Here is an 18,188-nt window from a genome sequence, read left to right as displayed (position 1 = left end):
ACAAAAAAAATGCAGCGATCAGCACCCTCCTCCCCAGAGGGGAGTGGGTGCTGATCTCCAGAAAAGGCTGCCTGTCAGGGGTGCCTCTAGCCCACTGAGCAGGGGCTTGTCAAGGGGCATGGCCTAACAAGCCGGCAGGTGATTTCCCCCTCCCCCCCCCCTTAAGCCACTGGTTGTAACTTTTATCTGGGGCTACAACCAAAAGACCTGGGGCTATTGCCTCCCTAACCCCCCCCCCCCCCCACTCCTCTCCCAGCAACAACCCTGACTAGAAGAGGATCAGTAATGATAAACGAATGCATTGTGGGAGTTGAAGTTCAGATTAAGTTGGGCATAAACACATGAACGACTTGGAGAAATGATCTCCTGCTCGCTTGGAGTAATCTGCCGCCCCCCCCCAACCCCCAGCACTCATTCATACACCCCCCTCTCCGCTGTTTTTTGAGGAACGTGTGTGTGACGTGATGTCTGTTATGCTAAGGTTCGGGAAGGGCGCATTCGCAAGATGGTGTTGCGCTGTATTCATAGGAAATGCATTGGTAGTGCTGGCCCCCAACGAGGGCAGGTTCGCGGACATGCGCATTTACTCGCCCTTATAGGCGAGGGGGTGGGGGGGGGGCTTCTGGGGCACTGTGGGGATTGTAGAAACGGCGAGCAGGGCATGAGAAGTACCCCCAAACCCTGGTTTCATGCAAAAACTGGAGACGTACCATGGAAAATTCCCTATGTTGTTTGTTGGAGTGGGGTGCGGGGGGGCGGGGGGGGCAGTTGTTTTGATGGTGTTTAGGAACAAAGGCAAGTTTTTAAAGGGCTTCTGCTCTGGCTCCTGCTTGGAACTAACGGGTTTAAACCGTAATCCCGTCTAGGCCCTGATTCACTCTGTGGGAAAGTCACGAGGCTGTTTTTGGGAGGCTTGGGGGCGAAGGGGAGGAGCGGGTGGGGGGTGTTTTTCTTCAGCTTTCTGGTAAATGAATTAGGCGGAGTGAAATCCTCCCTCCCCAAGTCCTGCCCGTCAGCGTTTCTTGCTCTCCCCCCGTCAGCGTTTCTGGGATTTCCGCAGGGTTTGGCACACGCTTCCGAGAGGCTGTTGCAGGGGTGCGTGCATGGACGGGCTTTGTGGGAGTGGTGGGGTTACTGCCCCCCCCCTTTCAGAGAAACGGCCTCCTGTCCCAGGTGGACACGTGCTGGGGGTGTCGGAAACCAATGCCCTGCCGTGTCGACACGTGTGGGTTCAATTCGATGTCTTCTGGCGAGTCTAGGGCCCATTGTACCCACGCTGGCATCAATTGATAACGAGAGCGATGTTATGGGTTGCCAACTGGTGCAGGAGCTGCGTGTGGTACCATGGGCCGAGATGGCTCCTTTGGCATAGTTGCCACCATGACCCGTTCCAACCTCTAGACGATTATCCAGCCCTGTTTTTTTCTTTGCATTCTGGGGCTTGTAGTATCAGTTTTATAGTGGGGAAAAGTAAAACTACCATTCCCAGAATGCAAAGAGAAAAATCAGGACTGGATAAGCATCTACGGATTGGAATTGGTCGTGTTGGTACAAAGGTGCGTTCTCTGCCCATGACGTCGCAGTTGGCAGAGAAGACGGCTGTGCGCTTGTTTTGTGAGGTCCTAGGTAGTGAGTTCTCTCCCGGTTACCTCACTGGCAGTGAGGTGGGGTGGGGGATGGGGTGGCATACATTACGGTGACCAGACGTCCCGGTATTTGGTGCCCTGCCCCCCTTTCTCATGAATATGTTCCCATTGGAAACTGCAGGGGTCCCAGTTTTTGGTAGTAGGTCTCCATAGCTGGCAGCAGGAATGTACAATCTCACACAGAAGAAATTCTGCATTTTACAACTTAAGATATGTGGAGATAAATTATAATATGTGTTTATTTGAACAGTAACACTTAAACCCCCCAAACGCTACTGTAGTGTACTGCCATGACAACCACTTTCAACAGGTAGTCCTACCTTTATGTTAGTTGCTCTGTCCGTTTTTTTTATTTTTGAAATCTGGTCACCCTAGCATACATAGACCCACCAGCCTCCATAGCGTTTGATTACCCCCCCCCCCCCCACCATTACCAACCTGGGATACCTGCAAACTCCACCCAGAAGGAGGCTTTCCCAGAACTTCAGCCCAAACTGCCCCTTGTGGTTGTACTGTTGTGGCCCAGCTCTTTCTGACTGCAACCCCCATAACCCTTCATGACTCACTAGGCTGGCTGGGGCTGTCGGGAGTTGAAGTGCCAAACCTCTTGAAGGCCACATCATGAGTAACCATGTTTGTAGTGCCTGGAGGCTTAGCCAGGGGCTTCGCTGCGCTAGCAGGGCGGCCTCCTCTGTGGAGTGGGTCCGTGGCACACAATATTGCTATAAATGCTGCTGCAACGATTCTAACCATTACTATTGCAAGTCCCCTTATCATTGTTTTTTTCATTATCGTTGTAATACTTTCATTAAATATATGCCTTCTTTAGATCCACTTAACGTTTCTGTAACTAATCCGCCTTAGATTAGATTGTGCCGACGAAATGGTAGTGGCACCAAGAACCCTTTCACCTCTATGCTTGAGGGCGAAGCGCAGCGCCTCTGGGCGCTTGGTTCAGAGGCCTGCATCGCGCGTGCGCGCACTGCCAGCTTGCCTGGATTCGCGGAGACCGGAGCCTCCGGTGTTTGCGCTCCTTCTGTTTGCTCAGTGGCACATTGAGGGCCGGAGGGACACACTTGGAACGGAGAGCTGTTCTGTGCACGGAGGAGCGTCGCCGAGTGCCCCTTCCCCCAGAATCGCCTCCGCTGATTTCTGCGCAAAGCAGCACCGTGGGCTATTGAGTGCATGAGTTGGGCCTAACGGTAGAGTTTAGACCCTGGGTGTGTGCATTTTCACTCTTGGCTTGACATGGGCCCCCGCCCCTGTCTTTCCGAGGTCACTTGTTAATTCTGTGACCTGGCCAATTTTTAGCCACTCTTCCGGTGTGCCTTTTTCTAGGACGAGTATAATAGCGCTTTGAAACTACACCGGTGGTAATTCGGCTCAATCCAAAAGCGTAGTCACCTAACACACCCCTGTGGCAAATTTGGCACGCGTGCTAAAACTGCAAGCGCATTGTAACCATGTCATTGAGACGGGAAGTGGGGGGGGGGGGAGATGACCAAGCCCAGCTTCTCCCTCCACCCCACAAAACGATTGACCTTTGTGTTTGCCTGCACAGGAACTTGGTCACCTGAAATGACTTGAATGGAGACTGAAAGTGACGCTGCACAGCATCGTGAAATGAAGATGGGCGCAACAGATCAGATCTAAGTTGGAGGAACCCCCTTTTCGAAACGCAGAAGCCCTTGATGTTGGTCTCGCGCACTTTTTCTCATGGGTGTAATTTTAGGGGGCACAGGGGTGTTTGTCCCCCCAACTTTCATGGCTTACCATTGTGTCCCCATTCATTTGGCTGGGGCACCTTTTCTTCAGATGTCATGTCCCCCCAACATTTTCAGCAAAGTTATTCCACTGCTTGTTCTCCCAGGGACATAGCGCTTTAAGACCACTGCAGTGCTGATGTGTGCACTCTAAAAAGAGACTAAGGACATAATGACCGCAGTGGGGCAGAGAAAGTCACGCGGGCCCCTTGCTGTCCCCATGTCCCTACGCTTCCGTGATGGTATACACTCCACCTAACGCGCTATCCCGCCACCCCTCCCAGAGTAATACTAGAGCCCCCCACAGTCCCAGCTCTGGTCAGGTAGGTCCCTTCCACCGTGCCCTGATGTCTCTCCTCCTTGTGTGCCCCTTCTGACTATTGGCCACCGAGGGACAGCTCATCCTAAAGGATGTGGACGGGTTAAACAAATGAAACCTCCCAAAGGTGAAATGGTCTGAGTTTTCCAAGGCTGGGTGTAATTCGGGCCTAATGCGGGGTGGTGAGGGTGGGGGGCTCCACCTGAATGTCACGCTTTCCGGGTGTACGGATTGTGCCATAACCAGGGGCTATAATCGCCTTACGTCCCATAGAGTTTTCGGCCCTACGAGGATTGTGCAGCGAGAGCAGCTTTGGGCTTCATTTCCAGCTCGCGGCATCTGACGGAGTCCCTCCACGTGATCGCTGGGTTCCTGTGCTGCATCCCGGTTCACCCACGGTCCCCTCCAGTGCCCCTTGCTCAACCCTCCCCGAAGCCCATACCCCCAAAAAACAGACCACTGGCCTACACCGTGCCAATCTCCCAGGTGGCATATAGGAATAAATCCCCTGTGAATACCCCTTCCACCCTCTCGATGGGGAGGATGTCCATTAATCCCACGCAGTGCTAGAACCACCCACTTTACAGCTTATCCCCCACCCCACAAATGGACCTACACCAGGACACTTTACAGGAGGATGTGGCCTGTCCCAAGGGTCTGCAGCCTGTTGTTTTTCAGATGTTTTGGACTGCAACTCCCATCAGGCCTATCCAGCATAGTCAATGGTGATTGGTCATGGGAGTCCTAGTCCAGAACCTGGAGTCACAGGTTGCAGACCACCGGCGTATAGGCACTGAACCTCATTCTCTCCCTGCCCGGCCCGCTTAATCGCCCGTCCTCACCACTCCCTCCCAAACGGACTTGTACACCCCAAACCTGTGTATTCTTGCTGGTAGATGTTCCCCAGAATTCCCACGTTAATGGTTTTGCCTCTGCACCTGTGACATGGTGTATGATTTTGGGTCTGTGAAGGACCAGCGCGTTCCCTACCATGTTAAACCCCACGGTTACCCTTCTCACGGGGTCTGAAGCCTTTTGGCCCTGCAGATGTTCTTCCACTAAGTCCCCTCTCTTGCCCAACCTGCGTAGTCCATGGTGAGGCATTATGGGATGTTTAGTACAAAACATGCGGAGAGCTGCTGGTTACAGCCTGCCAATATCTGCTTGCCGGTCAGATCTGATGTTAGTTCTGTATACAAGCAATGCCCGCCCTCCACACCTCCCACCCCTGCACCCCTTGGAACGCAGCAGGCTTGTGCGTCCACTGCAATATTGAAGGGGGTGGAGGGGGGGAGGGGGGGCAGTTCGGTTTCCCTGGTTGGGGGCCTCCAAGAAGAGCTGTTGCAAGGGAAGACCACATCGCATGCATGCAAGTGGCATGGATGTTCCTCCTACCGAGGGGCACACTGCGGGTGGGAACACAGAGACTCTACTTGGAGGTGCACTCTCGTCTCCTTTTTAGTTTGGGCTATTAGGTGGGCTTTAGAGTACAGATGGGGGAGAAATTGCATCTGAAGAGGGACACAAAGCTTGTAGGCGTTTGGTAATTTACCCTCCCATTGACTGCCCATGGGCATGTTGATCCCTATGGCCGTTCCTGCCCCTCCTCTTGGGGAACTCTTTGAGCTTGCTTTAACAATCCTTACCATCAAACTTTGCACTCAATTTCCTTCCAGTGTTTTTTCAAAGCAGTGTTCTGAGAGTAAATGACTTAAGAGCTGTAAACTGGCTGCTGGTGTGCTATATATTTTTGCCTTCAGCCACTCGATTAATAAGCACTGTGCATTCTTCACTGAAGTCCTGTAAACAACAAGCCTTGGCAAAGCAGTTTTGACTTGTGTATAGGTATTCGGCATTTGCCAGGCACTGCAATTAGATGCCCAGGTATTCACGCCATTTAGCAGCTGCTACTATCAATGGGCAGTTAATAACAGTTAATAACACGAGGGTTCCACCCCATTGGGGAGGAGGGACTGCAAGCCCAGAACCAGCTGCCACCTCTGAGGTAACTTCTGGCCACGAGACCGAGAGAAATTACGCAGGAACTTTCCTTTACTGCAGAAAATGGGAACCCCCCCCATGCTCGTTCTCATTGTTTGAAACCGCAGTTTCCAGGCTGGTTTCTGTGGATGTAAACTTCTGCTTTGTGGGTGCTGCTCTGCTTAGGAGAACTGAGGGGCGCTCTTCCGATCACCGGCGGGAGGGGGAACTTTGTTAACTAGCCACTGAGAATGCCTTCTCACCAGTGAGAATAGGATAGCTCGGGGATCTCGGGGGGTATAGCTCGGGGGCAACGTGCTCGCCTTGGAAGCAAGACGATGAGGAGCAACACAGGTTCGATCCCTGCGTCCGCGCTTACCTCTGGGTATTAAGCACGTTATAAATAACCAATTACAAGTGGGGCGTTAGAAGCAGTGTGTCCTTTGTCCCAGTAGAGAAGTAGTCCCTCTTCGACTATTGGGTGCCATACTGGGTTCTAGACTAACCACCCCAGCTCTGCCAGTATGGAGTTCTAGAGTGCACCTCGACAAATTCTGTTAGACACCATCCATCCAAGCCTAGTAGCTTCCACTAGGTCCTAAACTCTCTGGGATGGCTTTACCAGTCTGTCGAGAACGCCACACGCACCAGGGCCCCTTCTAGATCTCAACTACACCTCCATCCGAGGGTTGTATACCGGCCTCTCTGCCACTGGCTTCTAAACTCTGTATGTACAGGTTTTTCTGCCTCCTGATTCTAGCTGCGGATGAATGAGGTGCTGCACAGGAGTACGTGGATGATGGTTACCATGGTGATGCCGGCTGTATCGCCACATGGCTAGCGAGAGTGTTCTAGACCAAGCAAACGCGATTCTCCTTTTCATAGTTCAAGCCCTAGGCTCTGGAACGGCCCGCCAAGACCTGTCTGCTGGGGCTCTACTCCCTCCTTCATAACACATCACCAGGGTCTAAGTGACCGAGGGCTGGACCGTGCTCTAGCGTCCAGTGCCCCAATACTGGGCAGCTGGTGGTCCCCAAGCTCCCAGACTTCCGTCTGATCTCAATCATTTTGTTGTTTGGGCCTTAGCCCATAGGCAAGGAATGTATCCCAAACTGTAGTCTGAACTGGTGGGTTGCGTCCTCTTTGCAGGGGGACACAAGCGACACTTCTTGATGTGTTTCGGCCTTGTTGGACTTCTTCAGGAGGTGCAGCTTGATGCACAGCAGAAAGGGGCTCGTGCCTGGCCATACGCGCGTCCCACTTAGCAAGTCTCGACATGGTCACCAAAAAGGGATGGGAGGACAGCATTGAATTAATCATGACCCCAGGCATTGCTCTGGCTATTCTGTGCTTGAGCGAGGTCCTAGGTGGTCTCCAGCTTTACCCTTCCATCTAACTGACTCTTCTGGCTGACATGCTTTGCTGTGCAAAGGCTCCCTGTTTTATTTTTTCTATTTGAATACTTCTGAAGGAACGCTTGAAATTCAGCATTTTGCAACAAAGTGAGTCCTGTTGGACTGTTACCCTGCTCTGTTTTAATCTGGTTGTGAGAAGGCTGTGGGGGGGTAGAGTTTCCATACCTTGCGCCCTCACTTCCTTCCTGGCACCTGTTTCGTGCCACTGGCTCTTTCTCGATGCACGATTGCAGCTGCCTCATGGGGGGGGGGGGGGCGGCGCTAAAGCGTAAAGTTGGGGGGAGGATAAGCGAAAAGGGCAAGATGGGGCCACAATTCTAAAAATAAGCCGAGTTGGTGATTTGCGTGTGTAGCAAAACCGCGGTAACTAGGGAAGCCGGTCGGATGGGACAGGCCAGGGCACTCGCGGGCATCGGGGCGTCGGCGGATCCTCGCGCCTGGCCACCGCGTGATAGTGCTGATGGGCGCGTGCTCCTTGGGTGGGCGGGGCCTGCTCTGGCCTTGGAGAAGGAAGTGGTCGTCCATTTCCATTCTCCACACGCTTGCGATCGCAGGAGTCGCGGTGCGTGTGCAGGGTTCAGAATGGCCAGGAGCTGGGAGCCCTGTACCCATGGGGCGCTGACTGGTTAGTGTGAAACCAGGAGCTAGTTTTGACTCCTGGTGTAGTTGGTTCCATGCTAACATAGCCATGTGATCTTGCCTGTGTATGTTTGGGAATATGTTTAAAAAAAAACGCTTTAATATATATTAAACACACCGAAGGAGATTTAGAACATATTGGATAATATAAAATGGACACAAAATGTGCACTTGAATTTGCTCTGCATTATGAAGCTCCTGGTTTCCTCCCCGCCCCCCAGCGGTAGGCTAGCTCCTGGTAGACTAGCTCCTAGTCTCCCCCACCCCTAGCATTAGGCTAGCTCCTGGTTACCCCCCCCCCTAGAGGGAGGCTAGCTCCTGGTTACCCCCCCCTAGAGGGAGGCTAGCTCCTGGTTACCCCCCCCCCCCTAGAGGGAGGCTAGCTCCTGGTTGGTCCCCCCCGCCAGAGGGAGGCTAGCTCCTGGTTCCCGCCCCTGTGGTAGACTAGCTCCTGGTCTCCCCCGCCCCTAGCATTAGGCTAGCTCCTGGTCACCCCCCCCCCCCTAGAGGGAGGCTAGCTCCTGGTTGGTACCCCCCCCCGCCAGAGGGAGGCTAGCTCCTGGTTCCCGCCCCTGTGGTAGACTAGCTCCTGGTCTCCCCTGCCCCTAGCATTAGGCTAGCTCCTGGTCACCCCCCCCCCTCTAGAGGGAGGCTAGCTCCTGGTTGTCCCCCCCCCCTCCTAGAGGGAGGCTAGCTCCTGGTTGTCCCCCCCCCCCCCAGAGGGAGGCTAGCTCCTGGTGTCCCCCCCACCCCCCCAGAGGGAGGCTAGCTCCTGGTGTCCCCCCCCCCCCTTAGAGGGAGGCTAGCTCCTTCCTGGTTACCCCCCCCAGAGGGAGGCTAGCTCCTGGTTACCCCCCCCTAGAGGGAGGCTAGCTCCTGGTTACCCCCCCCACCCCCAGAGGGAGGCTAGCTCCTGGTTACCCCCCCCCCCAGAGGGGAGGCTTGCTCCTGGTCCCCCCCCCCAGCAGTAGGCTAGCTCCTGGTCCCCCCCCCACAGCAGTAGGCTAGCTCCTGCCCCCCCGCCCCCCAGAGGTAGGCTAGCTCCTGCCCTCCCCCGTGGTAGGCTAGCTCCCTAGCTCCTGGTTACCCCCTCACCTTCCCCACACCCCCCCCCGTGGTAGGCTAGCTCCTGGTTACCCCCTGTCCTCCCCTCCCTACCCCCCCCCCGTGGTAGGCTAGCTCCTAGTTCCCCAGTGGTAGCTCCTGCTTAACGAGTTATGCCCGATACCCGGGAGCTGCTTTTTGCTCCTGGTCAACAAATCCCTATTTCGGTGAATGTGGTTGCATGTTTTTGGGTGAATGTGGTTGTGTTTGGGTGGCTTGCGCTCTGCACCACTGCCCATTCAGTGACCTGTGTTGAAAGTGCGTAATCCTACGGCGGCGCCTTTTGTGGTCTTTGGTTGAGCAGTGCCGGTCTACAGGCAGGAAGTAGGTGTCTGTTGTATGTTTGTGGAGTGGTTGCGGCTTGTTTACAGGCTTCCTGGTGCATGTTCGGGGCACAAGGACTGCGTGTGGGCGCACGGATCCTGCTATGCACCCTGCTTCCGGGTCCCTGCGGAGGACGCTATGCACCCTGCTGCCGGGTCCCTAGCGGAGGACGGTATGCACCCTGCTGCCGGGTCCCTAGCGGAGGACGCTATGCACCCTGCTGCCTAGCTGAGGACGCTGTGCACCCTGCTGCCGGGTCCCTAGCTGAGGACGCTGTGCACCCTGCTGCCGGGTCCCTAGCGGAGGACGCTATGCACCCTGCTGCCTAGCCGAGGACGCTATGCACCCTGCTGCCGGGTCCCTAGCTGAGGACGAGCAAGGATTCCGCCAATTGGAAGGTCATGGGTTGGTCATGAACTCCCAACTTGGCGCAATGTTTGGCATGCGGCCGCCTCTTGGCATTGGTTGCAGTTAACGCTTGTGTAAACTCTGTGGGTGGGTTGCCTCTTCTCTGGGGGTGTGGGTGGCGGCCCATCAAAGAGCAGAGCGGGAAACACTGGCATGAGGCACGTCCTCTGCTGGTCGAGGAGCAGGGCCGCCGTTCGACGTTCCCGTTGGGCGGCATTCCTGCCATTCTGAAAGTGCTTGGCGTCCTTGTTTGGTTTCGGTCCAGGGAAACGTGTGAAGCAGGCCCTTATCTGGGGCGCCGCGGGGGCGGGGGGGCGGGTGCGGGGGTCAGGACTCCTCCAGAGTGGCATCAGCTCAGTCAGGAGTGGACGCTTGGCTTGGGTAGTCGCGAGCTTCTTACCTGCCCACTTCAGGCCTGGCTCTGCCCTCGTCAGAGTTGCACCTCGCCTAGGCCAGTACTCGGGACTAGTGCCCAGCGACTGGTGCTGCTCTGCCCGCATCAAGGCTGGCACTGCTCCACCCTACACAGGACCAGCCCAAGGTTTCTTTCGTTGGACCTCCACAGCACCCAACGCTGGACCGGGACTCTGGAGACGAGCATTGCTGCCTGTGTCCAAGCAGAAACTAGGACTGTACCATTCTCATTGGGCCTCCCCTGTGCCCAGGTCAAGGCTGGCACTGCTCGTCTGGCCTGAGCCAGTGATCCTCGTGCCCCCAGGCATGGGGTTGGTCAGGTGCCCGGGGAGCCTGGCTCGCTTCGGTTCTTGCCTCCCGACTGCACTCCGCTGCTGACAAGGGCACTCACAGCCTTGTGAATGCCCCCAGCCGCCCTGGGCCACAATACCCCGGCCGGATTGCGAGAACGTCCGCCTTGCCCACGATACCCTGGCCGGGGAGCGGACTGGGGGGGTTAGAACCTTCCTTGGGTCTGGAGCCCTTCCTGGGCACGCTGCCATCCCCTTTTCCATCTAGCGCCCGCCTACCGCCTGTGTGTTGGCCTGCTTGGGTCTTGTGCCAAACTGTGCTGTTCTGGTTTTGAACCCCCTCCCATCCCCTTGACGTGGTGTGCACCCCCCAGGATGGGGGTGATCTGCTCGCCAGCACAGGTGGAAGTAAGTTGCCAATCTTGAGTGTATTCCTCTTCTCATGTCACTGGTGTGGGGTCTTCATGGTCTTGACAAGTGGGTGTCCATTGGGCACTGGGCACAGCCATGGGGGGGGGGGGCTCATTTTTGAGGTTCATAAAACCAGTGATTGTGGAAGTGGGTTCATTGAAGGAAATGGGACCAGATTTGTGGGGCTGGAGGGGGAGAGGCAATGAGTCCAATGCCCCCCTGCTACCCCCCACCTCACTGGGTGCCCCCCTTCTACCCACTCCCTCACTGGGTGCACCCCCCTGCTACCCCACTCCCTCACTGGGTGCACCCCCTGCTACCCCACTCCCTCACTGGGTGCACCCCCTGCTACCCCACTCCCTCACTGGGTGCACCCCCTGCTACCCCCCCTCCATCACTGGGTGCACCCCCTTCTACCCCCTCACTGGGTGCGCCCCCTGCTACCCCACTCCCTCACTGGGTGCACCCCCTTCTGCCCCCTCACTCGGTGCACCCTCCGCTACCCCTCACTCCATGCTCCCTCCTCTACCTCCATGCACCCTCCTCCATCCCTCACTTGATGCACCCTCCTCTACCTCGGTGCACCCTCCTCTACCCCTCACTCGGTGCACCCTCCTCTACCCCTCACTCGGTGCACCCTCCTCTACCCCTCACTCGGTGCACCCTCCTCTACCCCTCACTCGGTGCACCCTCCTCTACCCCTCACTCGGTGCACCCTCCAATACCCCTCACTCGATGACCCTCCAATACCCCTCACTTGATGCACCCTCCTCTACCTCAATGCACCCTCCTCTACCCCTCACTCGGTGCACCCTCCTCTACCTCAACGCACCCTCTCTGCCCCTCACTTGGTGCACCCTCCTCTGCCCCTCATGCGGTGCACCCTCTCTACCCCACCCTCGGTGCACCCTCCTCTACCCCTCACTTAGTGCCAAATGTTGAGCTCCATCGAATCTCCATGGAAGCTTGCAAAGCCAGTGTTGTATAGCCCCTATGAATGGGCGGGGGGGGGGCGAAGGGGAGTGGGGGCTGCGGATATGTGTGTGGAGGGGGCGGGGGGGGGGTGACGGTACTGAGCCCTGGCTCGGTTTTGATTATCTGCCTTAATGTACACCAGTTATTCCCCTGCAATACAAGAGCCAATCCCCAGCCCCGGTGCATTGTGGTGCTTGTAGTGCCCCTCTGTGTTGCACACGCACAGGAATAGCTCAGTCTGGGCGACCTGGCAAGCCCTGCTCTCATATTTATCCCCGTTTGCGGGTCTGCCATGTGCACGTGTGCCTGTGTGGTTGGAAGACGCATGGCCTAGGTGGTGGGTGCACAGGCGATCGGGCAGAGTGTGTTTGTGTGTATAAAGGCCCGGAGTGGTAGAGGCTGGCTCGTACATCCGCAAAGCCCGCCTAAACCCGTAATCGCTTTAGCCCGTAAGCGGCCAATTACTCCTCTCCATATGCCGGCGAGTGCCCCCCCCCCACCCCCCCCGGATTTATTGGCTCAGCGGCCGCGTGCCGGCGCTGGTATTGGGTGCACCCTCTGTGGAGATCCGGCCCTCCGGCACCTTGTGTGCCACAGGGTGCGGCGTCCACGACTCCTGTCGTTATTTAGCTGGTGCACGACCTTTTCAAAGGATCCTTGTACACTTTGTCAGCAGGTGACATTTTAGCCCCCCCGGCACGTGCGTCACCCAGGCCACACGAGGCTGCCCTGCCATTGGCCAGTGCCTTGAAATGAACGGATGTCTTAATGTAACGAGGCTGCGAACAAGCGCCTTTCAGACAACGAGTGTGTTATTGCGCACACACCCAAGTGTGCATAGACACCGTAAACGAGTCTACACACGTCGACCTCCCCCATGATTCCTCAATAGCCAGTCCATATTACATATTGACGTATTTTTGGTGCGCTTCTGTCAATTTTTGGAAACTGTGACATCACACCTAACTTTGAAATCAACCCCGCCCTCCAGTTCCGTGTAATAATATCCCCGCAAAAATGTCTCCTGACAAAAATGTCGCCGTTTTTTGCAGAGACATTATTACATTGACCATGCGGGGGACACCCCCATCCCCTCTGGAAGCACCCCCTGAATTTTTTACAAGGGGTGCAGGGGACATCCCCGCAACCCATCCCCATACATCATGTCACCATATACAATGTCGCCGACGACATGTATGGGGACATTATTACCTGATGGAAGTGGCATAACGTGGCTGGCTCTGGAAAGCGAATCCCACACCGTTCCTGCTTTCTTGCGACAGGCCTTTTTTTTTTGTTGTTGTTTTTTTGCAATGAGCAGTGTTCTTAAAGCAAAGCACTTCTGCACAGTGTTTTGGCTTTATCGAGGGTATGTGGGTGGTTTTCTGGGTACGCCACGTTTTCCTGATTTGCAGCCAGTCGTGTACGCCGTGCGTGCATTTGAGCAGGTGTAAAGGACCGCAAATAAGGGGGTATTGTTTACATGGCACAGAGCGCCCAATACCAGGACAGTCCCCCCAAAACTGGGACGCCGGGTCACCCTACTCTGTGATAATCCTAACTCGCCTATGGGTGAAGTGCATGGGGGATCGTCTTGGCCGGACACTATATAAACTACCAAATGGCCTTTCAGCCTCCTACCGTAACTGATCCCCCCCCACCACCCCCCCATCCCTTCTCAAAACAATGACGCTGAAACGCCCCACGCCGGTAAAGCGCACAATGTTTACGCATGGACATGATTGGGTCACTGCACAAGCTCCCACTTGCTAACTACCCTCTGGGCCCTCTGGGGGCGTGGCTTTCAGGATGGGCGTGGCCTGAAAAGTGCGCAAATATATAAATGCATGTAAGCATTTATGTTTGTATGCGTTGTGTAGCATGCAAGCCATCTTTAATAAATATAGAAATGTTACATATTTCTATGGTTTATAAAAGATGGCTTGAAAAGTACCCAAACCATAGTAGGGTACGCGCGCAGATATATAGCATTTACATATTGCTGTGCATACTTTTTATGGTTGGCACCTGGGGTGTGGGGGAGGTGGTGAAGCAGCCAATCGGGTTCCACCGATCATGGACTCCTTTTAACACCCAAACACCGCTTTGGTAACCCGGGGTGCTAATAGTGTTAGTGACGTGCTCCACGGGTTGAACTTGGGCTCCTGATCCGTTTAGCCCCCCCCATCCCCCGGTATAGCTTGCGGTACTAACGCTATAATATTGTAACTGGGGAGTGTCGCAGTATTATGATGCCACAAAAGTAAGCATTCAAATTTCCAGGGCAATGCAAAAGCACAACATTTCGGTTTCTAACACTTTGGGAGAAAACTTATTTTGAATGATTGCGAGTTTTAAAGTATTTCTCAAGTGTGACTTGTTGGGCACAGGCGTGCCGACACTGTGTCAGTTTTTCGGGGTGTGTGGCTGAGGTCTGTCTTAACTGTTGGTCTTGGCCAATCTAGAGACCAACGTGCCGTGGTAGGTGGCTTGCGGCTAAAGGGACAGCTTCCTCTCAGTATTACGAATATTCTGTCCTTGCCCCTGGTATGTGTCCCACTCTTGCACCCAGCCTGTGTATGTCCAATCAGTGCTCTTCTCTTGTTGCTCACTATGCAAGTCCTTTCTTTGTGCTCATGTGCACTTTCTCTTATATGCAGAGCTCCACCCAGGAGATCGGGGAAGAAGCAGAAGATGGCGTCGTGTATAGCATATCGCTCCGCAAGGTGCAGCTTCACCACACGGCCACCAAGGGTCAGCGGTGGCTCGGGGTAAGGAACGATTCACCGTTGGATGGTGATACAGCATGGCACAGCATTGGGTGGCGGTACAGCATGGCACAGCATTGGGTGGCGATACAGCATGGCACAGCATTGGGTGGGATACAGCATGGCACAGCATTGGATGGCGATACAGCACAGCATTGGTGTGGTACAGCATGGCACAGCATTGGATGGCGAAACAGCATGGCACAGCATTGGGTGGGATACAGCATGGCACAGCATTGGATGGTGGTACAGCATGGCACAGCATTGGATGGCGGTACAGCATAGCACAGCATTGGTTGTTGTACAGGATGGCACAGCATTGGATGGTGCTACAGCATGGCACATTGGATGGGGTGCAGCATGGCACAGCATTGGGGGTACAGCATGGCACAGCATTGGGTGGTGATACAGCATACAACAGCATTGGATGGCGATACAGCACAGCATTGGGTAGGGTACAGGATGGCACAGCATTGGGTGGCGGTACAGCATGGCAAGCATTGGATGGGGGTATGACATGGGAGAGCAATACTGTACTTCAAAGATCATCAGTGTCTCTGGATACGGCTCTTGGCAGCAGTGTTGGCGGCGGCTTGAGGCACAAGGCAGCACCACCAGCTTGTCTAACCCCAACCATCGCCCGCTGCTTGGGGCTAAGAGCGGGTAGTCTGCTGGTGCGACATTAGGAGATGGCAATGGATGGGGTTTAAGACGAAGGCAACGTTGGGTAGATGTACAACAAGGAGCTGCGATGAGTTATGGGCCAGAATTGGTAGTAGTACTCTGGGTATGAAGGGCAGCAAGGAGTGGGGGGGGGGGGTGGGGAGGTTAACCCACAGTTCTGAACTGAGAGGGGGAAGGGTGGGGGCTGTCACAAGGCCTAGGAGTGAAAACTGATGCAGTGCCATGGAATAAGAAATGTAGGCGCTATGGTTGGTACTAAAATGCAGGGATGGTGAAGGTTCTGTGGTTGTTACCAGGGGGCAGGGCTGGCTGGGGTGGTGGCGCACATGTAGTTCTTCAATGCCAATGAGTGTAGCGACAGTGGTTTATGGCTGGAGTAACAGGGTGGGGAAGGGGGGTTAGTGATGACTAGGGGTGAGGTAAGGGGGGAGGCATTGATAGCTGGGCAAAGATGGGGCACCACTGGCTAGAGGCAGAAGCAAGGCAAGGCATGGGGGTTGGGAAGGTGTGACAGGTAAGATGTGGCGCATTGGAGGTCGATGCATGGGGTTGGGAAGGCGGGAGAGGTAAGATGTGGCGCATTGGAGGTCGAGGCATGGGGTTGGGAAGGCGGGAAAGGTAAGATGTGGCACATTGGAGGTCGAGGCATGGGGTTGGGAAGGCGGGAAAGGTAAGATGTGGCGCATTGGAGGTCGAGGCATGGGTTGGGAAGGGGGGGGGGGGAGGTAAGATGTGGCACATTGGAGGTCGAGGCATGGGGTTGGGAAGGCGGGAAAGGTAAGATGTGGCGCATTGGAGGTCGAGGCATGAGGTTGGGAAGGCGGGAAAGGTAAGATGTGGCGCATTGGAGGTCGAGGCATGGGGTTGGGAAGGCGGGAAAGGTAAGATGTGGCGCATTGGAGGTCGAGGCATGAGGTTGGGAAGGCGGGAAAGGTAAGATGTGGCGCATTGGAGGTCGAGGCATGGGGTTGGGAAGGCGGGAAAGGTAAGATGTGGCGCATTAGAGGTCGAGGCATGAGGTTGGGAAGGCGGTAAAGGTAAGATGTGGCGCATTGGAGGTCGAGGTATGACGCTCGTTGTGAACTGGGCTCGACTGCTCTTAGGCCGACTACAGAAGTTTGCAAAGGGAGGGGGGTGTTTTAAATGGCTTCAAGCTTGTCCTTAAAATGCTGAGCGTATAGAGTTCTCTAGCCTTGCAGAATTCCTCCACAACCCTGCGCCCGCCCTTCCACCCAGATGTGCGGAAACAGCCCTGGGTTCTCTGCCAGCTTCAGACCCCTGGGTCTCTTTGGGGCACAGAGCAGGAAGTGCAGTGTTGAGGTTGGCACAAGAATTAAAGGGAAGTGGAGAAGGAGGGTGGGGGGGAGGGCGGTGGATGGTTTTCCAGCTGCAACCCCCAAGTCCCCAGACTCCTTTTTTTTTTTTTATTTCGACGCTGGCTTTCTCCGTTTTCTGCCACCTGTGGGCAAATGTGTACCAAAAGAAGCTGATTTCAAGAAATGTATTTACCCTTTGAGGGTCGGAGCGAGAGATTCTTTGCAGGGCACCAAATCGCCCCCGTTTGCTTGCGGGGGTGGGGGTGTGGGGTGGTTGGTGTTGATGGGGGTGAGCTAACCGAACTTTACAAGGAACAGACTGTAAGCATTTCTATGGGTTAATAACACTGCATATGGTGGCGCGCTATGTTGAATGTGTGCTATGGAACACATTGCTCTTTTATGGGCGGGGTGGCAGAGGGTGGCCTCTCTATAACCAGTTCAGAGCAGACTGGAACCGCCCCCTGCTGGAAGCAGGCAGGAGTCTACTCTACTTGTTGGCAGAGGGTGGTCTCTCCTATTAGCAGGACTGGGACCAGTTCAGAGGAGACTGGAATCGCCCCCTGCTGTACGCTAGCAGGAGTCTACTCTTCTGGTTAGCAGAGGGTGGTCTCTCCTAGTGGCAGGACTGGGACCGGTTCATAGCAGACTGGAACCGCCGCCTTCTGTACGCTAGCAGGAGTCTACTCTTCTGGTTAGCAGAGGGTGGTCTCTCCTAGTGGCAGGACTGGGACCGGTTCATAGCAGACTGGAACCGCCGCCTTCTGTACGCTAGCAGGAGTCTACTCTTCTGGTTGGCAGAGGGTGGTCTCTCCTAGTAGCAGGACTGGGACCAGTTCAGAGGAGACTGGAATCGCCCCGTGCTGTACGCTAGCAGTAGTCTACCCTGATGCAGTAACTCTGCTGCGATTCCCAGTCTCCTGTTTGGTGTTTTCCTGGTGGGTTTCTGATTGCTTTCAGGGTTGTGGCCAGTCGCATTGGGATCTTTATTGGAGCTGGTGGGGCAGATCTTTAGCGTGAGTTGCAACAGCAGTGGGGTATCCAGGAATCAAATTTGGAGGGGCACAGAGGGGGCCACAGACAAAAGTAGGGGACTGCTTATAAAAGGGCAATGTGTATGCTTTTCCCAAATTGACACAAAGTAGTCCAAAGTGGCCCGAGGCAGGTATGCATGGTATGTGAATCTAAGCAGATACAAGCATCAGAAATACGCTTACAGGGAGTAATGTAGCCCATATCTTGCTAACCATATTGTCTCATCCTATGTAGATATTGAGCCCTACCCCCGACTCTCTAAAGACCAATACCCCCTCCCAGCCGCAGACTCTGCTGGGGGAGTGGGAGCAATTTACCAATGAAGGCCCATTTAAGAGACCATTCTTTTGGAAAAGACGTTTTTAAGATTTTCTTGTTAAGCAAAGGGACATTTTTATTCTAAAAGCACACACGACACCAGTTAAATTCACTCCAGGTTTCGGGCCTTCATGGGCAATTTGTTCAGATGTTGCCTTCTGTCATTGGCTGGTAATGGACATCTGCCATTTTATACACTTTGAAATGATAGAGTCCATATTGGGTCCCGATCGCATCTGCTGTAGGCGGCCTTTCACAAGTGTGCCATTAATGCCCACGGCTCGCGATGCCTTTTTGTGCATCTCGCATCTGGCTGCAGGTGCTTTTCTGGAAGGTCGGTGCAGATCGCTACTGGGGCTGTGGGTTCCTTTCTCAGCAG

At 54.9% G+C, this 18,188-nt stretch overlaps 1 protein-coding gene across 7 annotated transcripts in view; it reads left to right on the top strand.

Moving 5' to 3' along the window:
* Nucleotides 1-18,188, top strand: part of RALGDS (ral guanine nucleotide dissociation stimulator) — a 553,913-nt gene that overhangs the window by 503,862 nt on the left and 31,863 nt on the right. For 6 of the 7 annotated variants that reach the window (XM_069609329.1, XM_069609325.1, XM_069609326.1 and 3 more), the window contains exon 2: nucleotides 14,349-14,459. In XM_069609329.1, the coding sequence (XP_069465430.1) occupies nucleotides 14,349-14,459 (111 nt within the window). Of the gene's footprint in view, nucleotides 1-10,662; nucleotides 10,711-14,348; nucleotides 14,460-18,188 lie in introns of those variants that run through there. The other variant, XM_069609328.1, reaches the window with a different exon arrangement.

Source organism: Ambystoma mexicanum, chromosome 8, assembly GCF_040938575.1.
Source record: "Ambystoma mexicanum isolate Mex_15411 chromosome 8, UKY_AmexF1_1, whole genome shotgun sequence".
Lineage (NCBI taxonomy): Eukaryota > Metazoa > Chordata > Amphibia > Caudata > Ambystomatidae > Ambystoma > Ambystoma mexicanum.
Note: the sequence above shows the minus strand (reverse complement) of the source record. Positions and strands in the feature narration are given on the sequence as shown.